The 23,168-nt window shown below is 39.7% G+C and overlaps 1 protein-coding gene across 1 annotated transcript in view; it reads left to right on the forward strand.

The window, feature by feature from the left end:
• Kif11 (kinesin family member 11) overlaps positions 1 to 23,168 on the forward strand; it is a 46,268-nt gene that overhangs the window by 4,211 nt on the left and 18,889 nt on the right. The window contains exons 2-11 of the mRNA XM_075973917.1: positions 3,955 to 4,087; positions 4,252 to 4,349; positions 4,440 to 4,518; positions 7,000 to 7,185; positions 7,294 to 7,418; positions 8,634 to 8,724; positions 8,966 to 9,208; positions 10,724 to 10,819; positions 14,634 to 14,722; positions 22,707 to 22,794. Of these exons, the coding sequence (XP_075830032.1) occupies positions 3,955 to 4,087; positions 4,252 to 4,349; positions 4,440 to 4,518; positions 7,000 to 7,185; positions 7,294 to 7,418; positions 8,634 to 8,724; positions 8,966 to 9,208; positions 10,724 to 10,819; positions 14,634 to 14,722; positions 22,707 to 22,794 (1,228 nt within the window). The remainder of the gene's footprint in view (positions 1 to 3,954; positions 4,088 to 4,251; positions 4,350 to 4,439; positions 4,519 to 6,999; positions 7,186 to 7,293; positions 7,419 to 8,633; positions 8,725 to 8,965; positions 9,209 to 10,723; positions 10,820 to 14,633; positions 14,723 to 22,706; positions 22,795 to 23,168) is intronic.

Consider the following 23,168-nt stretch of genomic DNA (forward strand, 5'->3'; position numbering starts at 1 on the left):
AACTCTTTTAACTACCTGATTAAATTAATTTGTTCTTAATGTTATTTCAAATTGAATTAATTTTGTAACTTTCTTTTGGACTGTTTACTGCTGGAATATGTAAGTGCAATTGATTTTTACTCGCTAGTTTTCAATCTTATTATATGTGTGTATGATGTGTACGTCAGTGCCAGCGTTCATGTGCCACAGGGTGTGTGTGTGTAGAACAGAATACAACTTTTGGAAGTCTATTGTATCCACCATGAAATCCAGACATTTAACTCAGGTCTTATAGACTTGATCTGGAAAATGCTTTTACCATGTTACCCTTCTTAACCTGCCCTGACTGTATCTTGATATCTGCATGCCTGATCTCTTCACATTTTAATTCTGCTCACATGTCACCTCATCAGGAAGCATCTCATGATCACCCCAAAATACTACTCATCTACCATCTTATCACTTCCTATGCCCCCTTAGTTTGCTTAATTTTCTTTTATTTCTAGTATATTAGTAGCTAATATATTTATCTGGTAATGTCTCTTCCAACTGTGTTAAGTTTCCTGAAGAGGATTTGGTGATATGTTTTCGTTTAGTTTTTCTTTTTTTCTTTTGAGATGGGGTTTGATGTGTCCAGTGGTGCAGCACAAATAATTAAAAACCCAGAGACAGATATTGGGGTTGAAGCTGAAGATCAGAAAAGCAAAACAGCCCAGCCACTAAACACGTCTTGCCTCTTCCAACACTGGACAACTGCAGACTGAGCCCTGAGCCTCTGTATTTTCCTGTCCTATATTCCCCTTTAGTGCTGGGATTAAAGGTGTGTGACACCACTGCCTGGCCCCTAGTGGCTTAGTTTTACCCTCTGATCTTCAGGCAAGCTTTATTTATTAAAACATAAATAAAATATTATACAGTGACCTTGTTCTTAAACACCTTGTCTTTCTGCCTCCACTTCCTGAGTGCTTGGGACCATTGGTGTGCACCACGGTGTCTACTGCATGTGGTGCTGGGGAGCAAATCTATGGCCCTGTGTATCTTAGGCAAGCAAGCAACTCCTATCAGCTGAGCAACAGCCACAGCACCCCTTTTTAAAAAGATTTTTGTTTTTAAGTATGTGTATATGTGTGTAGATAGGTGCATGGGAGTTTGATGTCCCTGGAGTTAAGAAGAGGCTGTTGGATCCCCTGGATCCAATATGGGTTCTTAATTGCTGAGCTAGCTAGATCTCTAGCTCCCAACTGGTTTTCTGATTTTTGTTTTGTTCACTAGTTTATCCCTACTTTCTATCATATAACAAGTATATGATGCTGAATATTTGTGGAGTGACATCGGACTTTTAAAAATTTTTTAAAAATCTTTTAGTGTCCCTCCCTTACCATTTTGGCTTGAAGGTTTTCTGTATCTGTATTGAGGCCCCAAATTGATTGAGTTTGTTAAGATAATTAGCAAGATCTTTGCAATTTTTAGTTAGAGAAATCTGGGCAGGAAAATAGAAGATTGGAAGTCCTTTTTTCTGGTAGCCCTGACAGTCTTTAAAGAATATCTCGAGAGTTTTATAATTCTATCCCTACCCCCACTCCCACCCCCACAGCTGTCCTGTACCTTGCTCTATAGACAGGCTGGCCTGTAATTCAGTAATTCACCAGCTCCTCCTTCCTCTGCCTCCTGAGTGCTGGGATTAATGACATGTGTCACCATGCCCAGCATGTGTTTTCATAATTTTTAGTAATGTGTGATCTGTATAAATTTCGTATTACTCTTTCCTGACAATTTGAATGACATGCATTCTGTAGCTTAATTTCATATTCATGCAAGAAAGTAATGCAGAGATGCTGGGAATAGAAGACTAATTGGAAAAGCTTTAGTTAATGAAAGTAAATCCATTATACTTGATAATTTTACTGCAATAGACTTAGTTTTTAGTGAATTCTTAGTAATGTATATTCCCGTTGGTACTGTGCATTGTGCAGGCACTACTACAAAATGACAGCGCCACTCTTAGCCAGGAGGTGAATTTCCCAAGATCACAGATTTGTTCTTTTGACCTCCCAGTAATATGCTAGTGAGTTAGGTACAGGAAAAGTTGAGGTATGCATCATAAATTAATAATATCTTGGTTGTCTAGCAGTGAGGGAAGAGATTTTCTACTTAGACTTTCCTTATATACTGAGTGGGATAAATAACCCAAGTTGTTTCCTTTGGCTCAGTTAAATATTAAGTGTATAAATGAAATGTTATTAATGCTATTCTGTGGACTATGGTTTTTGACAGGGATTAAATGGAGCTAAACTGATAATGCTATAGCAAGACTGTTGACTTATAAAGGTTACAGTTCCCAGAAATAAAATAGGTTGTTTTAATTTTCAGTTTACTTAGTTTTGTTTTTTTTTTATTATTCCTCTTGGGAATTTATTAAATAAATTACTTAATAAATAAATGAAATTTATTAAGTAATATAGCTTGACATAGAGCCAAACATAGTGCTGGGTACTGGGATATAGTAAACTAAACAAATATCCTATTCTGAATTGTTAGACACTAACAGGTGATTATGAGAGATGACATTTGAAAAGGAATGTGGTGGGAACATACAGCAAAAATTGAATGTGGCAGTGTTTATGGGGAGAAGGCCATGAGAAGGAATCCCTGGGTTTCATTTTGAGACAGGTGCATGCCAGACATACTTCCAGTTGAGCTTCATCATAAGCTCAGGAAATAAAAAATATTTATTTCTTTGTTCATTTACTTTTGGTTGGAGGCATATGTAGAGGACGAAGGACAGCTTGTGGGAGTAGGTTCCTTTCACTGTATGGGTTCTAGGGGTTGAGCTCATCTTTTCAGGCTTCGTGGCAAAGCACCTCTACCCACTGAGCCATCTCACTCCCACCCAAACTCACCCTCCCCACCTTTAAAGTGATCTGTGTGTGCATGCATGCATGTGTAAGCCTGGAGCTGACATTGGATATCTTGCTAGATGCCCAAGATCTCACGGCAGCCAAAGCTTAAGATTCTGGCTGTTCTCGCTAGCCAGCTTGCCCTAGAAATCTTTGGTCTTTGCCTCCAAGTGCTGGGATTACAGGAGCCTTACACATACTTGACTTTTTTTTTTTAATAAAGCTATTTTTTTACTAAAATAGAAAGCAATTCAGATATTCCCCAGTGACAGATAACATTGGTATGGGTGAAAGAGAAAACAAAACAAAACAGCCAACCAAATAAACAATCAAAACAAGCTGGATGCAAAGTACAGGCAAGCATCCCAGTAAGCTCAGAGAACAAAACTGCAAAATAGAGATGTTTACTGATATTTAGAAGAGATCAAGTTATCATTGTATCTTCTCATCAGATCTTTTCAGACGTCTATCTCATTCAGCTAGGCTTTTGAATTAGTTCTGGGGTCCAGCCTGCTCTTTACTCTTGGACTGCCAGTACTTTATTCACTGATCCCTTGAGCCCTTCAGAAATAATACTAATTTAAGTCTAGGCATTTTTTTTTTTCGAGACAGGGTTTCTCTGTGGTTTTTGGAGCCTGTCCTAAAACTAGCTTTTGTAGACCAGGCTGGTCTTGAACTCACAGAATTCCGCCTGCCTCTGCCTCCCAAGTGCTGGGATTAAAGGTGTGCGCCACCACAGCCCAGCTAGGCATTTTTTTTTTTTTTTAGAATGAAGACCACTGATCTCTTCTGCTGGTTTTTTGTTTTTTTCTATTTGTCCTGTGTCCGTCTCCCCCTCCCCCCTGGGTTTTTCAATAAATGGTTTCTCTGTTTAGCTCTGGCTGCCCTAGAACTCACTTTGTGTACCAGGATGGCCTTGAGCTCAGAAATCTGCCTATCTCTACCTCCCAGTTCTGGAATTAGAGGCCTGAGCCACCACTGCCCAGCTACACATATTTCTTGATTAATGTAATTAAGGAAAGCTTTATTATTTAACTTGTTAACTAAAAGTTCCTAACGTTGTGTGTTTTTTTTTCAGACCGTTTAATTTGGCAGAGCGGAAAGCTAACGCCCACTCGGTAGTGGAATGTGATAACGTGCGGAAAGAAGTCAGTGTGCGAACTGCAGGGCTGACTGACAAGACCTCCAGGAAGACGTACACTTTTGATATGGTACTTACTTCTTCTGCCTTCTTTGCTTACTCATTAATGTAAAGTGATCCTGGGAAAATGGTATACTTCTGAACTTTGTCTTCAAGTTTGTTGAGCGAGTTTCTAGTGGGCAAAATCATTACCATGAATGATGTGTTTTCATTGCATTTCTCTTTTTTAAATAGGTGTTTGGAGCATCTACGAAACAGATTGATGTTTACCGAAGTGTTGTCTGTCCAATTCTAGATGAAGTGATTATGGGCTATAACTGCACCATCTTTGCGTAAGCAAAACAACTAATTTTCAAGTTGATGAGAAAGTTTAGATGTGTGAATTTGTTTTTGATTTAATACCTTTTTTGAAATCTTGACAGATATGGGCAGACTGGCACTGGAAAAACTTTTACAATGGAAGGTGAAAGATCACCTAATGAAGTATATACCTGGGAGGAGGTATTTATTGTTTATAATATCCTTTTATCTTGAGTGTGGAAAAATTTTGGCCAACTACAATCTGGTTATGGACCTCTGAGATGCAGAAGATCAGAGAACCATGTTAACCATGAACCTAAGTTCTCTATACTAAAGTACAATAAGTAGTACTTTAGTAAAATTTACTGATGTATCAGAAATATATGGTCTCAATGGGTGAGATAAGAACAACGCATACAATATAGTTAAGTGATAAAAAAGAGGGGTCTAGTTGCCAGGTGGTGGTGGCACATGCCTTTCTTTGATCCTAGCACTCAAGAGGCAGATGCAGGCCGGGCGGTAGTGGTGCACGCCTTTAATCTCAGCACTCTGGAGGCAGAGGAAGGCGGATCTCTGGGAGTTCGAGGCCAGCCTGGTCTACAAGAGTTAGTTCTGGGACAGGCACCAAAGCTACAGAGAAACCCTGCCTCAAAAAAAAAAAAAAAACCCAACTCCCCCCACCCCCCAAAAAAAGAGGCAGATGCAGGAGCATCTCTTGCATTCCATCCTGGTCTCAGACTGAGTTCCAGGAAAGCCAGAGCTGTTACACAGTTAAACCCTGTCTCAACCTTCCCCCTCAAAAAAAGGGGGGAGTCCTACTTAGACTTCAGAATAGCACACCAAGCGGTGGTAGCACACACCTTTAATTTCAACACTTGGGAGGCAGAGACAGGTGGATCTCTGTATGTTCAAGGTCAGCCTGGTCTACAGAATGAGTTCCAGGACAGGCTCCAAAGCTACATAGAAACCTTGTCTCGGAAAAAGCAAAAAAATGAGACACAAAACAAAACAAAACAAAAAACCCCTCCAGAACAGCAGGAGCAGAATGTAGTCCTTCCCTCTACCGCCCTGTTTTATCTGTAGGGAAATAAATGGTTTAGTGTTTCAAGGCCCGTAGTGGGTACCTAAAATAGTGAATAGTGTGTATACTATGTCTTTTCTTAACATGTGTACCTATGATTTCATCTAATTCATAAATTTGGCATAATAAAAAATTTATCAATAAAAACTAGTACTATAACATAAGAAATGTAACAATATTATATAATGTGTTATTCAGATATGGTTTCTGTTTCAATTTTATTATACTATTTATTGTGCTTTAGGCAATAGTTTAAAATTATTATTATTATTGTTACTACTATTATTACCATTATTTTGGCTTTTTGAGCCAAGGTCTTATACTTATAACCCAGGCTGGCCTGGAACTCACTATATATTACCTTTGGACTTGTAATAGTTGTTGTACCATAGTCCTGGGATTAAATGAGTAAGAGTTATTCAAACATTTAACACTGTCCTATCAGAACAATAGTTCTGATAACCAATAGTGCTACCAAGTGGCAAACAAGCAGGAAGCATAGGTAGTATAACCAGATATAGACAAAAGTGTGATTCGTGTCCCTGGAAGGATGGTCATTATTTATCATGCTTTTTCCCAGCTGTTTATTTCTTACTTTTCCATTTTATATCTTCAGACTATGGTTGACTGTAACTGAGACTGAAATGACTTCTCTGACATGATGAGATTAGTTAGGTTTTTAACTTGCATTGGCAAGTTAATCCCTCAGTAGTTATCCCTCAATATCAGTGGAGAGGAGCTGATTCCAGTACACACACCTAAGTCTGAGGATGCTCGGGAGTCTTTATCAGATGGGACAGTATTTGTACATAGCTTAAATCATCTGTAGGTTCTTACAATACTTAATATAATGCAAGTACTATGTAAATAATTGTTGTGCTGTGTTTTGGGAGGTGTTTTGGGAGGTGGATATTTGTTTTGAGACAGGTTCTTATGTAGCCCAGGCTGACCTTAAAATTGCTATGTAGCTGAGGCAGGCCTTGAACCCATCCTCTTCTCTGTATCCTAAGTGCTGAAGTTCTTGGCGTGCATCACCACGCTCAGTTTATATTGCATTTTTTAGGGATGGTGACAAAGGGAGGTGTCTGTACATGTTCAGTACAGACAGAGTTTTCTTCAAGTAGTTTGTTGCGATTGGTAGAATGCAGAACAAGTGGGACAGAAGGGTCAACTGGCTGATATTGAAATAAAATATAAACCAGGTGTGGTGACTTGTGCCTGGAATATGGTCCTTGGGAGGCTGGGTTAGGAGAATTGCAGATGCAGGGTCAGTCTATGCTATAAAGTAAACCTGAAATAAACTAGGCTTGAGTATGATGTTGTGCAGCCATAATTCCAGATACCCTGGAGACCAAAGCAGAAGTATCTCAAGTGTGGGGCTAACCTGAGCAATTTAAGGGAGACTCCTGCCTCTGAAAGAAAAACAGGGATGGGGTAGAATGCTTGCCTACTATGTGTAAGACCTAGGGATCAATCCTCACTATTGCAATACAATAATAAACTCTGAAGGAGGGCTTTGTCATGTTTTAACTGTTGTAGCAAATGGCATTTTGAGTTCAATTTTTTTTAGTTTATTTTAATTCTTATTAATATAATTTCAGGATCCTTTGGCTGGTATAATTCCACGCACTCTTCATCAAATTTTTGAGAAACTTACTGATAATGGCACTGAATTTTCAGTCAAAGTGTCCTTGTTGGAAATCTACAACGAAGAACTTTTTGATCTTCTTAGTTCATCTACTGATGTTTCTGAGAGACTGCAGATGTTTGATGATCCCCGGAACAAGGTATCTCAGTTTGAGATAAAGTTTCTGAATTTTAATATCTGAGTCTTTGAAAAAGTCAATGTACTTTTTCTTTACAAAGTAATAGATATTCTTTTGATATTTGATCAGAGAGGAGTGATAATCAAAGGTTTAGAGGAAATCACAGTACACAACAAAGATGAAGTTTACCAAATTTTGGAGAAGGGGGCAGCAAAACGGACAACGGCAGCAACCCTGATGAATGCTTACTCCAGGTAAGGGAGCCGTTTCCTTTGCTCCGTTCTCCTGTCAGGAATGATTAGGGAACTGTGTTGTATGGCAGATTTGGTGCTGTAAGTGGAGTTCTTGGTACTCGACATCCATCAGAGTCAAAATGGTGGCAATTTTGGAACATTAGTGAAAGGAAACAAAGATTATTGCAGAAGCAGTAAAGTTTTAAAAACAGAATTCTTTTTCAAATGATGGTCTGCTGGCTATGGTGTGGTGGTTCATGTCTATGATTCCAGCATTTGAGAGGCTGAGGAAAGAGGCTCAGGAGCTCGAGTTCAGAAGGATATATATAACTAGGCCAGCTAGGCTACACACTGAGACCTTGCTTCTAAACAAAAGAACCTTAAAGCACAAACTATCTTTCCTTTTATTTATTTATTTATTTAGTGGTTTTTCGAGACAGGGTTTCTCTGTGCTTTTGGAGCCTGTCCTGGAACTAGCTCTTGTAGACCAGGCTGGTCTCGAATTCACAGAGATCCGCCTGCCTCTGCCTCCCAAGTGCTGGGATTAAAGGCGTGCACCACCACCGCCCGGCTTTTTTTATTTTTTTATTTTTGTGTCTTTTCTATAATTTAAAAAACTTATAAAATAAGAATTTTTAGGGGCTGGAGAGATGGCTTAGTGGTTAAGAGCACTGACTGCTCTTCCAGAGGTCCTGAGTTCAATTCCCAGCAACCACATGGTGGCTCACAACCATCTGTTATGAGATCTGGTGCCCTCTTCTGGTGTGTGAGCATACATGGAGGCAGAATGTTGTATACATAATAAATAAATCTTTAAAAAAAATAAGAATTTTTAAAACTATAAAGAAGAAAATTAAAAGTTAGTATATTCTCCACTGCTGATCACATTAACAAATGCAGCGATGCTCTGGATGGGAGCTATCTTCTCTGAGACGTTCCTTTTTTTTCAGAGGTGCCTGAAAATTCTTTGTGTGTGCGTTGCTGGGGATGGAACCCAGGAACTGGTGTGTACTAGATGTAGGCTTTACATCTCCAGCCCTAAAAGTTCTAGGGGAGTTTTGATAGCTTCTTATTATGGTCAGTATTGTAGGTAGCAGGTAGAAATTTTGTCATTCCAGGTTTTATTGTTGTCTTCCTTTGTGTGTTTAGATCTTCCTTGCCGGGTTTTCAGTATTTTGTAGAGAACAAGTAGTGCTTTACATTGTAACGATTGGACAACCTGGTCTTGTTTTCTAGTCGTTCCCATTCAGTTTTTTCTGTTACAATACATATGAAGGAAACTACAATTGATGGAGAAGAGCTTGTTAAAATTGGAAAGTTGAATTTGGTAAGCATCCTGCTTTAATGCCACTGTGTTATTCTTGATTACTTTCTAGAGATGCTTGGGATTTCACTTACATACAGTATTTCTATAGTTAACTACATTAATTACTTTGGAGTAGAAGAAGAAACTTGCGGAAAGTTTATTTTGCTAGCCATTTAGTACATTATATATAATAGAAGATATAAAATAATACAAATCTTTGAATCCAAATACAATAGATTGACATTTCTTTTTTAAATTAAAGGTTGATCTTGCAGGAAGTGAAAATATTGGGCGTTCTGGAGCTGTTGACAAGAGGGCCCGGGAAGCTGGGAATATCAACCAGTCCCTGTTGACTTTGGGAAGAGTTATTACTGCTCTAGTGGAAAGAACACCTCATATTCCTTATCGAGAATCTAAATTAACTAGAATCCTGCAAGATTCTCTTGGGGGGCGTACAAGAACATCTATAATTGCAACCATTTCCCCTGCGTCTCTCAATCTTGAGGTAAGCCCTTTGAGAGAAAGCTACAGATGTGGGAATTTTTTTTTAAAAGTATTTTTAAAGTTCATTTTACTTGCTTCATTCTATACTGTAATATATAGGAATCTGGACATTGTATATGAACATATCCTTGAGGATGCTACTACAATAAAAAGCTAGCAGTGACTTTCAAAGCGGGTTCCATTTTTTTCTCTCCCCCCTCCCCCCCCTTGCTAGTTTTAGTTTGAGGTAAAATTTCCTGTGTCTTTCAGGTTGGCCAAGACTTGTAATCTCCTTGCCTCAATTTCCAGAGTGCTGTGACAATAGGCATGTGCTGTATCAAACTGGCTTGATAATTAAAAAAAAAATGTTTTTTGTTTCTGTTTTTGTTTTTCAAGACAGGGTTTCTCTGTGTAGCCCTGGCTGTTCTGGTACTCACTCTGTAGATCAGGCTGCCTCTGCCTCCTGAATACTAGGATAAAAGGCGTGTGCCACCATTACCCAACTAAAATAATTTTTTTTTTTGATTTTCGAGACAGGGTTTCTCCGTAGCTTTTTGGTTCCTGTCCTGGAACTAGCTCTTCTAGACCAGGCTGGCCTCGAACTCACAGAGATCCGCCTGCCTCTGCCTCCTGAGTGCTGGGATTAAAGGCTTGCGCCACCACTGCCCGGCCTAAAATAATTTTTATATTTATTTGTTTACTTATTTTGTGTGTGTATGTGTGTGGGTATACAAATTGGGATCAGAAAACAACTTGTGGTTGTCACTTTTACCGTATGGGCTCCAGGGATCAAGTTTGGATCATTTGACTTGGTGGCAAGTGCCTTTGCTCATCTTGCTAACCCTTCATATATTAAAAAAAAAAATTGCTGGGCTGGGAAAATGGCTCAAAGATTAGAACCTTTGGCTGCTCTTCCAGTGGGCTCTTGTTGGATTTTTAGCACCAACATGGTGACCCACAACCATCTGTAACTCTAGTTATAACTGATGTCCTCTTCTGGCTGCCTTAGGCACTAGACCCACACAGAGTGCACAGTCATACATGCAGGCAAAACACCCATAGACAAAAAATAATTGCTGAGGGTCAATAGTGGTGCATGCTGTGTAAGGGTTCATTGAGAACTCAGACCGAGTCAAGTCTTTTTTTGGAGCACTGACTTATACTTAACACACTAGTTTCATTACAGTATATTATTGTGCTATGTTGAAATTGTGCTACATATCAACACTTCATTCTTTTTATGGGTGTGTAATATTTAATTATAAGGATATAGGTGTTGTGTGACAGTGTTCCTAGAATCTCATGGACAAATGTCCACTCACCTCAGATAGAGTGCATGCCAGACCAAAAGCAAAGACATTGCCAGAGCTCACCTTGGTGAACGAATGGGTTTTATTGGGGTTACTTATAAAAGCAGAAATGACTCAAAAACAGCTGTATCACCAAAAGAGTTCTCCCTCCCCCATGTACATTTTAACAGAAGCATCTTATCTTCATCTTCATGCCTTTAGTAATTAACCTTTCCTTTTCCTGACAGGAAACTCTGAGTACATTGGAATATGCTCACAGAGCAAAGAACATAATGAATAAGCCTGAGGTTAATCAGAAACTCACCAAAAAAGCTCTTATTAAGGTAATTGTGAATTTGTATGGAATAATGTAATTGTGTTTGGCATGTCTGAAATACATGAGTAGCAACAGATATAGGGCCCCCCGCCCCCGCTCCCCGAGACAGGGTTTCTTTGTGTAATCCTGGCTGTCCTGGAACTCACTCTGTAGACGAGGTTGGCCTCTAACTCACAGAGACCACCTGCCTCTGTCTCCCACGTGCTTGGGATTAAAGGCCTGAGTAAGAATAGCAAGAGTTCACTTTTAATCAGGATTTGTTAAATGTCTTGTTGTAGACATTTGTTAATGAGTGATGGTCTCACTGACCAAGAGAAAGGGTTCTGCCCACAGTGGTTCTGGAGACCTGCTGCACTAAACTGCTCCACCAGCCCCATGTGGTAGGGCTTTTATATAGTGATTTAAAGTAAAGTAAATGCCTGCTATTACAGTGTTCTAACACTGATATGTTGACATTCCCAGCTTTATGACACAGTTGACACTCTTGACATTTGTGTTAACAAGTAGAAATTTTGTTTACATTTTTGAGGCGAAATTTACTCACCATGGCATTTACCTCTTGCCAGCACTTATTTAAATGATTTAATACATTAATGTAGTTGCCCAACATCTGTACAATCCACTTTTAGAAAAAAAAAATCAACATTGTAGTTTCCCATCTTTATAATCAACTAACCATTGAAATGCTTTCTCTATGTCTCTCTCTGTTTTGTTCTTGAGCAGAATCTTAAGTTTGTAGCCCAGGCTGCCCTGGCATTTGTCTCCTTTCCCCTCTGCTCGACCTCTTTAGTTCTGGGATTGCAGGCATGAACCACCATGCCTAGTTTATCAGTACACTTTCTAAAGAGAGTTTTGATTTTCCTGTACATTTCCTAGAAGGAGAATCATATACTATTTGGCCTTTACTTCTATCTTTTACTTGGTATAACATTTGAGATTTTATTTATGCTGTTGTTGATGTGTGCCAGTGGTTTATTTCTTTATGTTGCTGAATAACATTCTATTGTATGGTTAATACTATACTTTGTTTAAACATACACCAGCCAGTAAATTATTTTCCAAAATGCCATAAGATGCTCATAGAATTCTCTCCTCTCTTCTTAGTGCTAGTTCCTGCACTCACTACTTAGTTCTGTAGAATTCTGTAGTTTCAGAAGTATTATTGAAGGGAATTAAACTTTTACAGTACATAAACTTTTGGAGTTGTCTTTTTAAATTTTGTATTCTCTGAGGTCTCACCCAAGCTGTCGTGTATCCATCTCAATAGGTCTTTTTAGTGCTGGGTGTTTTGTGGTGGCTGAGCTATTTGTATAATTTATGTGATAATCTTGAATGATATATTGAATAACTTCAATTTTGGGGGGGGGAATTTGCTGACAGTTTCAAAGGGTTTAGTCCATGATCATCATGGTGGGGAGCATGATAGTAGGCAGGCATGGCATGGAACAGAAGTGACAGCTAAGAGCTCACATCTGATCTGAAAGGAGGTCGAGAGAGGAAAACTGAGCCTGGCATGGGCTTTTGAAACTTCAAAGCCCACCTACTGACATACTTCCTCCAACAAAGCTCTGACTCCTTCCTAACAGTCCAACTGGGAACCAAACATTCAAACACATGAGCCTATGGGGGCTATTCTCACCCAAATCGCCACAGTACATTTTCACTTAAAATTTTATTATTAACTATTTACATGCCATGGCGTACATGTGAAAGTCAGGACAGCCTCTGGTGTCTCTTCCTCCTAACCCTGACCCAAACCCTGATCCTAACCCTAACCATGGGTCCAAGAGATTGAATTCAGGTTGTTAGGATTCTGTGGCAGATGCTGTAGCAACCAAGACATCTTTTCTGTAATACACTTTCATTTCTTTGTGTTATTTGTCAGAGAGTGAATTTGCTGTGATACATGGTAACTAAGTAGTCAGTCAGTATTTGTTTGTTTTTTCGAGATAGAGTTTCTCTATGTAGCCCTGGCTTTCCTGGAACTTGCTCTGATACCAGGCTGGCCTTGAACTCACAGAGATTGGCCTGCCCCTGCCTTCTGAGTGCTGGTATTAAAGGTGTGAGCCACCACCACCCTGCTAATATTTCAGTTTTTAAGGAATGATGGGGTGGTACTCTGTAGCTCAGACTGGCATGAAACTCTAAATCCTTCTGCCTCTGCTTCCTGAGTGCTGGATTTACAGGCATGCACCACTAAGCCCAGCTCTTCTAAGCCATTCTTTAGAGTGGATATATATCTTGCCTTCCCTCAACATAAGTGATTTAGTTTCTCCATATCCTCACCAGCATTTGGTGATACAGCTATTTTTCTTTTTAGCTATTCTGAAAATGTGTGGTAGGTGTTATTTTTATCACTTGGTTTCAACTTATATTTTTCTAATGATCAGTGATGTTGAATATCTTCTCTTGTACTTGCTTACTTGATATTCATGTCTTTTTTTTCATATGTCCTTTTTTTCTCTCCTTTTTATTGATTTTTATTGAGCTCTACATTTTTCTCTGCTCCCCTCCCTGCCTCTCCCCTCCCCCTTCAACCCTCCCCCAAGGTCCCCATGCTCCCAATTTACTCAGGAGATCTTGTCTTTTTCTACTTCCCATGTAGATTAGGTCTATGTAAGTCTCGCTTAGTGTTCTCATTGTTCATATGTCCTTTTTGTTTGTTTTGTTTTGTTTTTCAAGACTGGGTTTCTCTGTGTAACCCTGGCTGTCCTGGAACTTGCTCTGTAGACCAGGTTGGCCTCAAACTTAGAGATCTGCCTCCTCTGCCTTCTGTGTGTTGGGTTAAAGGTGTGCCACCACTACCCAGCTCAGGTGTCCTTTTTGGTGACATGTTTGTTTATGTCTTTAGCACTACTTCCTAATGGATTATTTGTTCTTTTTCTGTGCTTTAGAGTTGTTTTTTAGATTTTTTAAAAAATATGAATGGGTGTTTTCTCTGCAACTACATTTTACTCTTTTGTGGTACGGCTTCCCGTCTTTTGTGTTATCTAGTTTATCAAGTTTTTTAGATTTATGTGGGCCTATTTCTGGACTCTGTTCAATCCTATATTTATTCATCTCTTTTCTCACCAATATTACTACTGTAATTGTATAATGATTCTCAGATTGTCCTGGTTAGTTTTGTCATTTTGACATAAGCTAGAGTCATTTAGACAGAGGGAACCTCTATTGATAATATGTCCCAAGCAAACTGGCTTGTAGGCTTTTGAGGTTTTTGTTAGTGATTGATGTAGGAGGACCCAGCTCACTGTGTACTACCTCTGGTTAGATGGTCCTTGGGTATATAAGAAAGAGGGTTGAGCAAACCATGAGGAGCAAAGCCAGTATGGCCTCTGCTTTGGATTCCTGCCCTGACTTCCCTCAGTGACTGAGTATGACCTGAGGATCTTAAGGTTAAGTGAATACTTTCCTCCCAAATTTCTTTTGGTCACAGTATTTTATCACAGTAGAGATCAAAGTTGGATAGGAAGTTTATAATGAACACATTTAAAGACTCATTAAGGCAATTGAAAGAATATTTCTAGACAAATTAGCATGGATTTAAAACTATATAGCTATATATAGCTATATAGCTGGAGGAAGGGTCTACACATATGATCTCAGCATTTCAAAGGGTGAGACCAAAGCTTGCCATGAATTTTAGGCCAGCCTGGATTTTGGAATGAACTCCTATTTTATTTTAAAGTATGATTATAACTTTTTATGTTTGAAAAACATAAAGGACTATCATTAATTTCCTGTATGTTCTCTCCACACTGAATGATAGAACAAGAAAACAAAACTAACTTGGTGTTTGTATATAACATGCTTTTGTGTAGGAGTATACAGAAGAGATAGAGCGTTTGAAGAGAGATCTTGCTGCAGTCCGTGAGAAAAATGGAGTGTACATCTCTGAAGAAAGTTTTAGGTAAGTCTTTGGCTGATAAGCTTTTTTTTTTTTTAAAGTTTACCCTATTCAGGATGAGCTGTATGGGCCAGAAGAGGGTACCAGATCTCCTGGAGATGGATTTATAAACAGCTGTTAGCTACCATGTGGTCCTGGGAACAGAATTCAGTTTCCCAGATGAGCAGACAGAGCTCTTAACTACTGAGCCATCTCCCCAGCCCCTTAATTTTGTTTTTAGAGATGGTTTCACTGTGTGTGTGTATGCATATGTATATATGTATATATATACACACACATATGTATATATACACATATATGCATATGTGGATATATGTGTACACACATACACACATGAATATATATGTCCTGGGCTGGCCTGGAACTCTCTGAATCCTGCTTCAGCCTCACAGTTACTGGAACTACAGAGGTGTCCTAATATACTCATCTCTAAAAACCATACCTTCAGATAACAGGTAGTTTGATGTAAAACTACCTATACTTATAAATATGTAGCAATAAGGAAATGTTGTCTACTGCCAATAAGTGCTTCTTTTGGTTTGGTGGTCAAAATTAATTACTGGGCCAGCGAGGTGGTTATTTGTAAGGGAACTCGCTGCAGAGTGTGACTTCAGTTTGATGCCTGCAACTCACATGGTAGAAGAAAAGAGCCCACTTCCACAAGTTGACCTTTGATCGCTACATATATGACATCATATTGCATGAGCACATATGCGCATACATGTTGAATTAGGAGCAGCGGCGCTGCGTCCCCGGCATCCGGCCGCCCGCACAGCTAGCTTTACCCGAAATAATTACACAGAAACTGTATTCTTTTAAACACTGCCTGACCCATTAGTTTCAGTTTCTTATTGGCTAGCTCTTACATATCGATCTAACGCATTTCTATTAATCTGTGTAGCCCACGAGCTGGCTTACCAGGAATGATCTTAACCTGCGTCTGCCTAGAGTGGGAGAATCATGGCGACTCCTGATTCAGCTTCTTTCTCCCAGCATTCTGTTCTGTTTTCTCCGCCTACCTAAGGGTTGGCCTATCAAATGGGTCTAGGCAGTTTCTTTATTAATAAGAAATCACTCCCACATCACATACACACACACACAAAACAAATTAAAAAAAATTAGAGGGTTTTTTTTTTTCTTCCTAAAAAGTGGCATGCCCCAGGAGGCAGAGATGGAAGGATTGAGAGTTTGATGCCGGTCAGGACCACATAGCAAGACTGCTCTTAAAAGTAAAGCTATGATCAATGAGATGTGTCATCAGTTAAAGATGTTTGTTACCAAGCCTGAGGACCCGAATCCTCAAACCCACATGGTAGAAGGAGGGAACCAGTCAGGCCTCCAGAAGTTGTCACCTGACCTCCATACCTCCATATGTGTAGCACACACCATCTCCCTCACCAAACAAATGTTTACACACACACACAATTGTTATCAAACACTTTTTAGAAAGCTTTTCAGCTTTTTATTTTAAAATAATCATTGTTTATGTGAAAAGTTCTCAGTGTACAAAGTAGCCCCGTGCATAATGATCATTTAATTAGGCAGGGTCTCATGTAGTCTAGATTGGTCTCAAGCTCATTGTGTAGTCAAAGATGACCTTTAACTTCTGATCCCTCTACTTCTACCTCTACCTCTAAAGTGCTGGGATAAAGGCATGTGCCACCATGCTTAGTTTAACGGAGTCCTGGGGATCAAATCCAGGGTTTTGGATGTGAAACAAGTACTTCACCATTTGAGTCACATCCTCAGTTCTTTTATTATTATTATTATTATTATTATTATTATTATTATTTTTGGTTTTTCGAGACAGGGTTTCTCTGTGGCTTTGGAGCCTGTCCTGGAACTAGCTCTGTAGACCAGGCTGGTCTCGAACTCATAGAGATCCGCCTACCTCTGCCTCCCGAGTGCTGGGATTAAAGGTGTGCGCCACCATCGCCCGGCTATTATTATTTTTTTTATGACAGGGTTTTGCTATGTGGTCCTAGCTGGCCTTAAACTCACTATGCAGGTCAGGCTAACTTTGGATATATATATCCTACTTCAGCTTCTGAGTACTAAAATTACAGTGTGGCTCATAACACCTGGCACCCCATATATGATTTACCCAGTTTCCACCAATATTCCTTTATATAACCATGATTCAATAGTAAACATAGGATACTGACACTGATGCCTTGTGTATGTATAGTTCTATTCCATTGTGATACATGTATATATTTGTGTAACCATCACTGCAGAGAAGATACATAGACCTCTTTTTTGCCACGTCTTTGAAAAAGGTCATATTCATCTTCTCTTCTCCCTATGACCCCTGTCATCTAACAGTTCTAGACCCAGTCATTTCTCAAATTTCCTAACACTCAAGAATCAGTGTAACCCCTTAAAACAGGTCTGGAAGGCTTATGAGTTTTGTGTTTAAAAGTATTGCTTCAGCCAGGTGGGATATCTCATACCTTTAATCCAGCCAGTCTATCTTTAAGAAGAAGAATCATTCATCATACTTTACCTTTTTTATTAATGGTTTTTTTTGAGACAACTTCCTCTGTAGCAGTCCTGACTGTCCTAGAACTTGCCCTGTAGACCAGGTTGGCCTCAGACTCAGAGATCTGCCTGCTTGTGCCTCCTGAATGCTGAGATTAAAGGCATGTATCACCACTGCCTGGCTATTTTACCTATTTGTTTGTTTGTTTATTTATTTATTTATTTTTAAAGATTTATTTATTATGTATACAACATTCTGCCTCAATGTATGCCTGCACACCAGAGGAGGGTGCCAGATCTCAGTACAGGTGGTTGTGAGCCACCATGTGGTTGCTGGGAATTGAACTCAGGACCTCTGGAAGAGCAGACAGTGTTCTTATCCGCTGAGCCATCTCTCCAGCCCCTATTTATACTTTGATATACTTTTTATACTTTGATTTTATGTTCAAATATTCTTGTTGAATTTTATTTCTGTTGTCCCATTTTCAGTTTGTAAGAGCTATATCACATCTTTCCAGACCTTTAGAGACTATGGTGTCCTATTCTAGTGTAGGTAGATTGTACTCCTCAGAAAATTGTTAATATTATTAAAACTTTACACTTCAGGATGTATGTGTGTGTTTGTGTCTGTGTTTTCTTTTCCTTTTTTTTTTGGTTTTTCAAGACAGGGTTTCTCTGTGGCTTTGGAACCTGTCCTGGAACTAGCTTTGTAGACCAGGCTGGTCTCGAACTCACAGAGATCCGCCTGCCTCTGCCTCCCGAGTGCTGGGATTAAAGGCGTGCGCCACCATCGCCCAGCCTTGTGTCTGTGTTTTCAAGACAGGGTTTCTTGGTGTAGTTCTGGCTATCCTGGGATTCACTCTGTAGGCCAGGCTGGCTTCAAACTCACAGAGATCCATGTGCCTCTGCCTCCTGACTGCTGGGATTAAGGTGTGGGCTATCACTGCCCGCCATTTCAGAATCTGTTTTACTTTTTTTTTTTTTTTGGTAGCACATGCCTTTATTTCCTCAACTGGCTAGTGAGTTTTGGCTGGCATTAAAATATGAATTAGTTTTGTGGGGGGAGGGGCTTATAGGCTTGTAAGTTGACTGGAGTGTAAAAAAAGTGATTCCTGGAATCACATCTGGGCTTCCATCACAAACTTTCCTTGGTTGAATTTTTTGTAGGGCAAACGAATTGAATCTTTCTGAGAACACTCACCCTGTTCTCTGGTTAGAGAATACTCTAGCCACTGGTAACAATTAGCATGGGCTTAAAGGAGTTCACTGCTCACTGGACTTTTCATTCAGATGCCTGGCTCTTCACTGTGAGTAGTGAGAGGGGAGCTGAAGTGGAGGCTCCTGGCTCTCAGGTAGGAGGTTCATTGCCCCCTAGAGGATATTCAGCAATATCCAGGCCTCTTATTTGTTTTAAGGCAAAGACTTTATTGGATGAGTGTTACACAGATGGAAGGTGAGAAGCAGGGTGCCATTCAAGTTCATGAACTGAAGCAGGCCTGTGAAGATGTGAAGTGTAGATAAAAGGTAGTATGAAGCAGAGCTCAAAAGTTGAAGTTGTGGGGGCTGGAGAGATGGCTCAGTGGTTAACAGCATTGCCTGCTCTTCCAAAGATCCTGAGTTCAATTCCCAGCAACCACATGGTGGCTCACAACCATCTGTAATGAGGTCTGGTGCCCTCTTCTGGCCTGCAGGCATACACACAGACAGAATATTGTATACATAATAAGTAAATAAATAAATATTTAAAAAAAAAGTTGAAGTTGTGGGGCTGGAGAGATGGCTCAGCGGTTAAGAGCATTGCATGATCTTCCAAATGTCCTGAGTTCAATTTCCAGCAACCAACCACATGGTGGCTCACAACCATCTGTAATGAGGTTTGGTGCCCTCTTCTGGCCTGTAGGCAAACATGTAGACAGAATGAATATTGTATACATAATAAATAAATATTTTTTAAAAATTGAAGTTGCAACATGGTAGTTTTTTATAGTGAAAATCTAGTTTGTAATAAAATGCCTCTGAGAAATTTGTCATGAGAAAAAAAGAGTATTAAAACCTGACCTTTCCCAATGCATTTTGCCTTTTTAGTATTATTTTGGTTAATTCCATCACTCGGCAAATAAGATTCCTAAAGTTTGAAAGTCTGCCTGATACAATCTGTGCAATTCCATGTGGCAGGGAGACCACTGGTTCCGGGTGAGCCTGAAAGGTCTGGGTGGTCTGAGTACAAGACTGTGCATGATTCAGGGCTGCTCCCTGCTCTGCTCCCTGCTGTAACAGTTAATGGCCATTTGATAAGATATTACCATGTGGAAGTTCCCAGAGAAATCACTCTAGCGTACGGCCAGGACTTTGTAGCACCTGTAGTGCATTAGGATCCAAATTAAGCTCACCTAGTTAAGCCACCACCCCACCCCACCTCACCCCACCTGAATTTTCTTTGTGAATTATAAATCAAATCACAGTCGGGTTTATTAAATGTCCTAAAAATCACACCCAGAGCCTTTTGTTACTCCTGAGCATGGGGTTCTGGGTAATCTTACCCACACAGAAAGATCATGGAAAGTTTGAGCTGTTAAGCCACGTACTCACTCATTCACTGTATTTCTTCAGGTGAATTCTGTGGGTTGATTTCTTTTTTGGCATTTATTTCTTTTCCTTTAGTAAGTAACCAATATGGTGTTATCTTTCTGGTTTAAAAAATAAATTAGTATTGCTATTAAAATTAAGTTTTATTATAATTAAAGCACTGTCAAATACAACATTTTTAAAATGTAGTATCACCAGATCGATTATGATTTTTCTCATTTTTCTCCATTCATTAAAACAGAAACATTAGGCCAGGCGGTGGTGGCGCACGCCTTTAATCCCAGCACTCGGGAGGCAGAGGCAGGCGGATCTCTGTGAGTTCGAGGCCAGCCTGGTCTAGAAGAGCTAGTTCCAGGACAGGAACCAAAAAGCTACAGAGAAACCCTGTCTCGAAAAATCAAAAAAAAACAAAAAAAAACCCCACCAAAAACCAAAAAAAAAACCCCAGAAACTTTAGCTGTGCAATGGTGGCGCATACCTTTAATCCCAGCACTTGGGAGGCAGAGACAGGCACATCTCTGTGAGTTTGAGGCCAGCCTGGTCTATAGAGCTAGTTCCAGGATAGGCTCCAAAGCTACAGAGAAACTCTGTCTTAAACCCCACCCCCCAAAAAACAAAACAAAAATCCCCAGAAACATTAAGTGTTTTCATAATATGTATTTAACAAAGATCACCAAAAAATGTGGTCTCTATTTAAGAATTCACGTTCCCCGCACCAAAAGTTTAGGCTATTTTCATGGATCTGGTTCTGTCACTTGTTCCCCAGAGCCAAGGCCAACTTGACAGCTGTGGTAATTTCTTGCACTTCGAAGTAGAGGCTCTAGCCCGGCGGTGGTGGCGCATGTCTTCAATTGCAGCACTTGGGAGGCAGGCACAGACAGATCTCTGTGAGTTTGAGGCCATCCTAGTCTTTAGAGCTGGTTCTAGGACAGTCAGGGCTACACAGAGAAACCCTGTCTCAGAAAACAAAACAACAAATGAAAACAATCAAGTAGGGGCTTCTTTTGGTGTAAAGTGGTCCAGGTGAGCACTGACACCATCATCTTTTCTGGGCAGCACTGCTCAGTAAGGAGTGAGGGGAGAGGTAATAAGTCTGTCCAGCTTAGAATTAAGATCTAGCTTTTGGCCAGGCGATGGTGGCGCATGCCTTTAATTCCAGCACTCGGGAGGCAGAGGCAGGCATATCTCTGTGAGTTCAAGACCAGCCTGGTCTACAGAGCTAGTTTCAGGACAGGCTCCAAAGCCACAGAGAAACCCTGTCTCGAAAAAAAGATCTAGCTTTTGAGAGTATGCATTTTCATCTCAGTATCAACACTAGCTTATTTACTTAGATCAAAAATATGAAGAGAAGAATGTAGTTATAAATAATGTAGCAAATAAATGCATCTTAATATGTTCTAACAAGCAAATATATATTTAAGGTAGTACAGCCAGTTCTGTTTTTAAACAGCAACAACAACAACAAAAAAATCCCATTACTTTGCTTCTGGAATTGGGCGGGGCACTTATCCATCCTTTCTGCAGGCTATCAGGTCATCTTCCTGCTGTTTCTATTGGCTCCCTGAAGGAAACATTATGTTGCTGTTTCATAGCAGCACCGTTTAAGCACACCTTTGCCCAGATCTGAGCTGATTAACAAAAATGTTGGAGAGAGCACAAAGGTTAAGTATGCGAAACAGTTCTACATTTCTGCACCACCCTAGACCTCCTCCAGGCCTCTTTGATGGTCTCCTTGTGGGTGGAGAATGCTACTGGCATCTAGTAGATAGGAATCAGTGATGTTACTGAATATCCTAACGTGCAGGAGAGCCCACTGCAAAAATTATCTTGTACAAAGCATCTGTGCTGCTGAAACCGAGAAATTCTGCCCTAGTGAATCTCACAAGGCCCAGTCCTAGGCGTGTTAACAGTATACCTAGCACTAGTATAATTGTGTGTGTGGCGTCCCTGTAGATAAAGAGGATTGATACTGTTCCATATGCATACTTTGATTCAGTCTTCTAGGTGGTTTTCAACATTAATCTCACCCATTTCTTGTGATGTTTCATGTCTTCAAGTATTAATGACTTACAACATGGGGAGGCATCTTTATATTATGTATCTCTGATTCACTTATTGGAGTCACTTGTAATCCCCACCCCCAATCTCCACTTTGTGTTACCTTCCCTCTCTGTCAGGTTTTTTTCTTCTTAAATTTTATTTTGTTTTGTTGTTTAGAGACAGGCTTTCTCTGTATAACACTGGCTGTTTTGGATGTCGCTCTGTAGACGAGGCTGGCCTCAAACTCAGAGATCCCTACCTCTGCCTCCCAAGGCATGCTTCACTGCTGTTATTTTATAGTACTAAGGACCAAATCCAGAGTCTTTCTTGTGCTTGCTGACAAGCACCCTGTTACTGAGCTACTCCCAAGCTCCTTTGCATCTCGAATTTGGTTTGCACACCCTACCTTTCTTTCGTAAAGGTCTTCAGTTTCAGGGTAGAGGTCAAATGAGAAATGTTAATTTATATAACAGCAAAGGGCTGGAGGGATAGTTTAGTTGTTGAGATCCCTGGCTCTTCAGAGCATCCAGGTTTTATTTTCATCACTGGCATGGTGACTGACAACCGACTGTAATTCCAGTTGCAGGGGGATCTGATGCCCTCTTCTGGTCCCTATGGACACCAGGCATGTAAGTGGTATGCAGGCATAACACTCATCCATAAACTAAGAAGGAAGCAATTGTTGCGTTTTACACTTATTATTTATTTACTATTTATCACCACATAAGTCACACATGGGGGTAAGAAGTGTGGAGTTGATTTTATGTAGCTGCCATAATTTTGTTATAATATGTTGTATTTTGTTATATAATAAGATTAAAATTTTTTAGGATTTAGAACAAAACATTAACTGTTAAATTTGTATTAAACCCTGTTTTAGAGCCATGAATGGAAAATTAACTGTTCAGGAGGAACAAATTGTTGAGTTGGCTGAAAAAATCGGTGTTCTTGAGGAGGAGCTCAGTAAGGTAGGCACTCTGGGTGACATGCAAGATCACTTGAAAAGGAAATGCTGAAGGAAATTTAGAATTTGTAGGGACTTTTTTCCTCTTTTGAACGAATTTTTTTCTTTTTGATTCTTCAACTGAAATTTATTTTTTACCTTTGGTTGTAATGAAAAAGCTTCTGTTTGACTCTTATTAATACAACTTCAGAGGAAGTCAGTCAGACATTTGCATAATGACTGGGTTGTGTTTTTGAGAAGTGTATTTTAAATGATTTCATTGTTGTGTAAATACTATAGAGTATACTTGTACAGACTTCCAAAGCCTGCTACAGGTCTAGGATTCATGGTAATACTCAGTTTTTATTTTTAGTTTGAGACAAGTCTCTTGTAGTCTAG

This window comes from Microtus pennsylvanicus, chromosome 5, assembly GCF_037038515.1.
Source record: "Microtus pennsylvanicus isolate mMicPen1 chromosome 5, mMicPen1.hap1, whole genome shotgun sequence".
Taxonomy (NCBI): Eukaryota; Metazoa; Chordata; class Mammalia; order Rodentia; family Cricetidae; genus Microtus; species Microtus pennsylvanicus.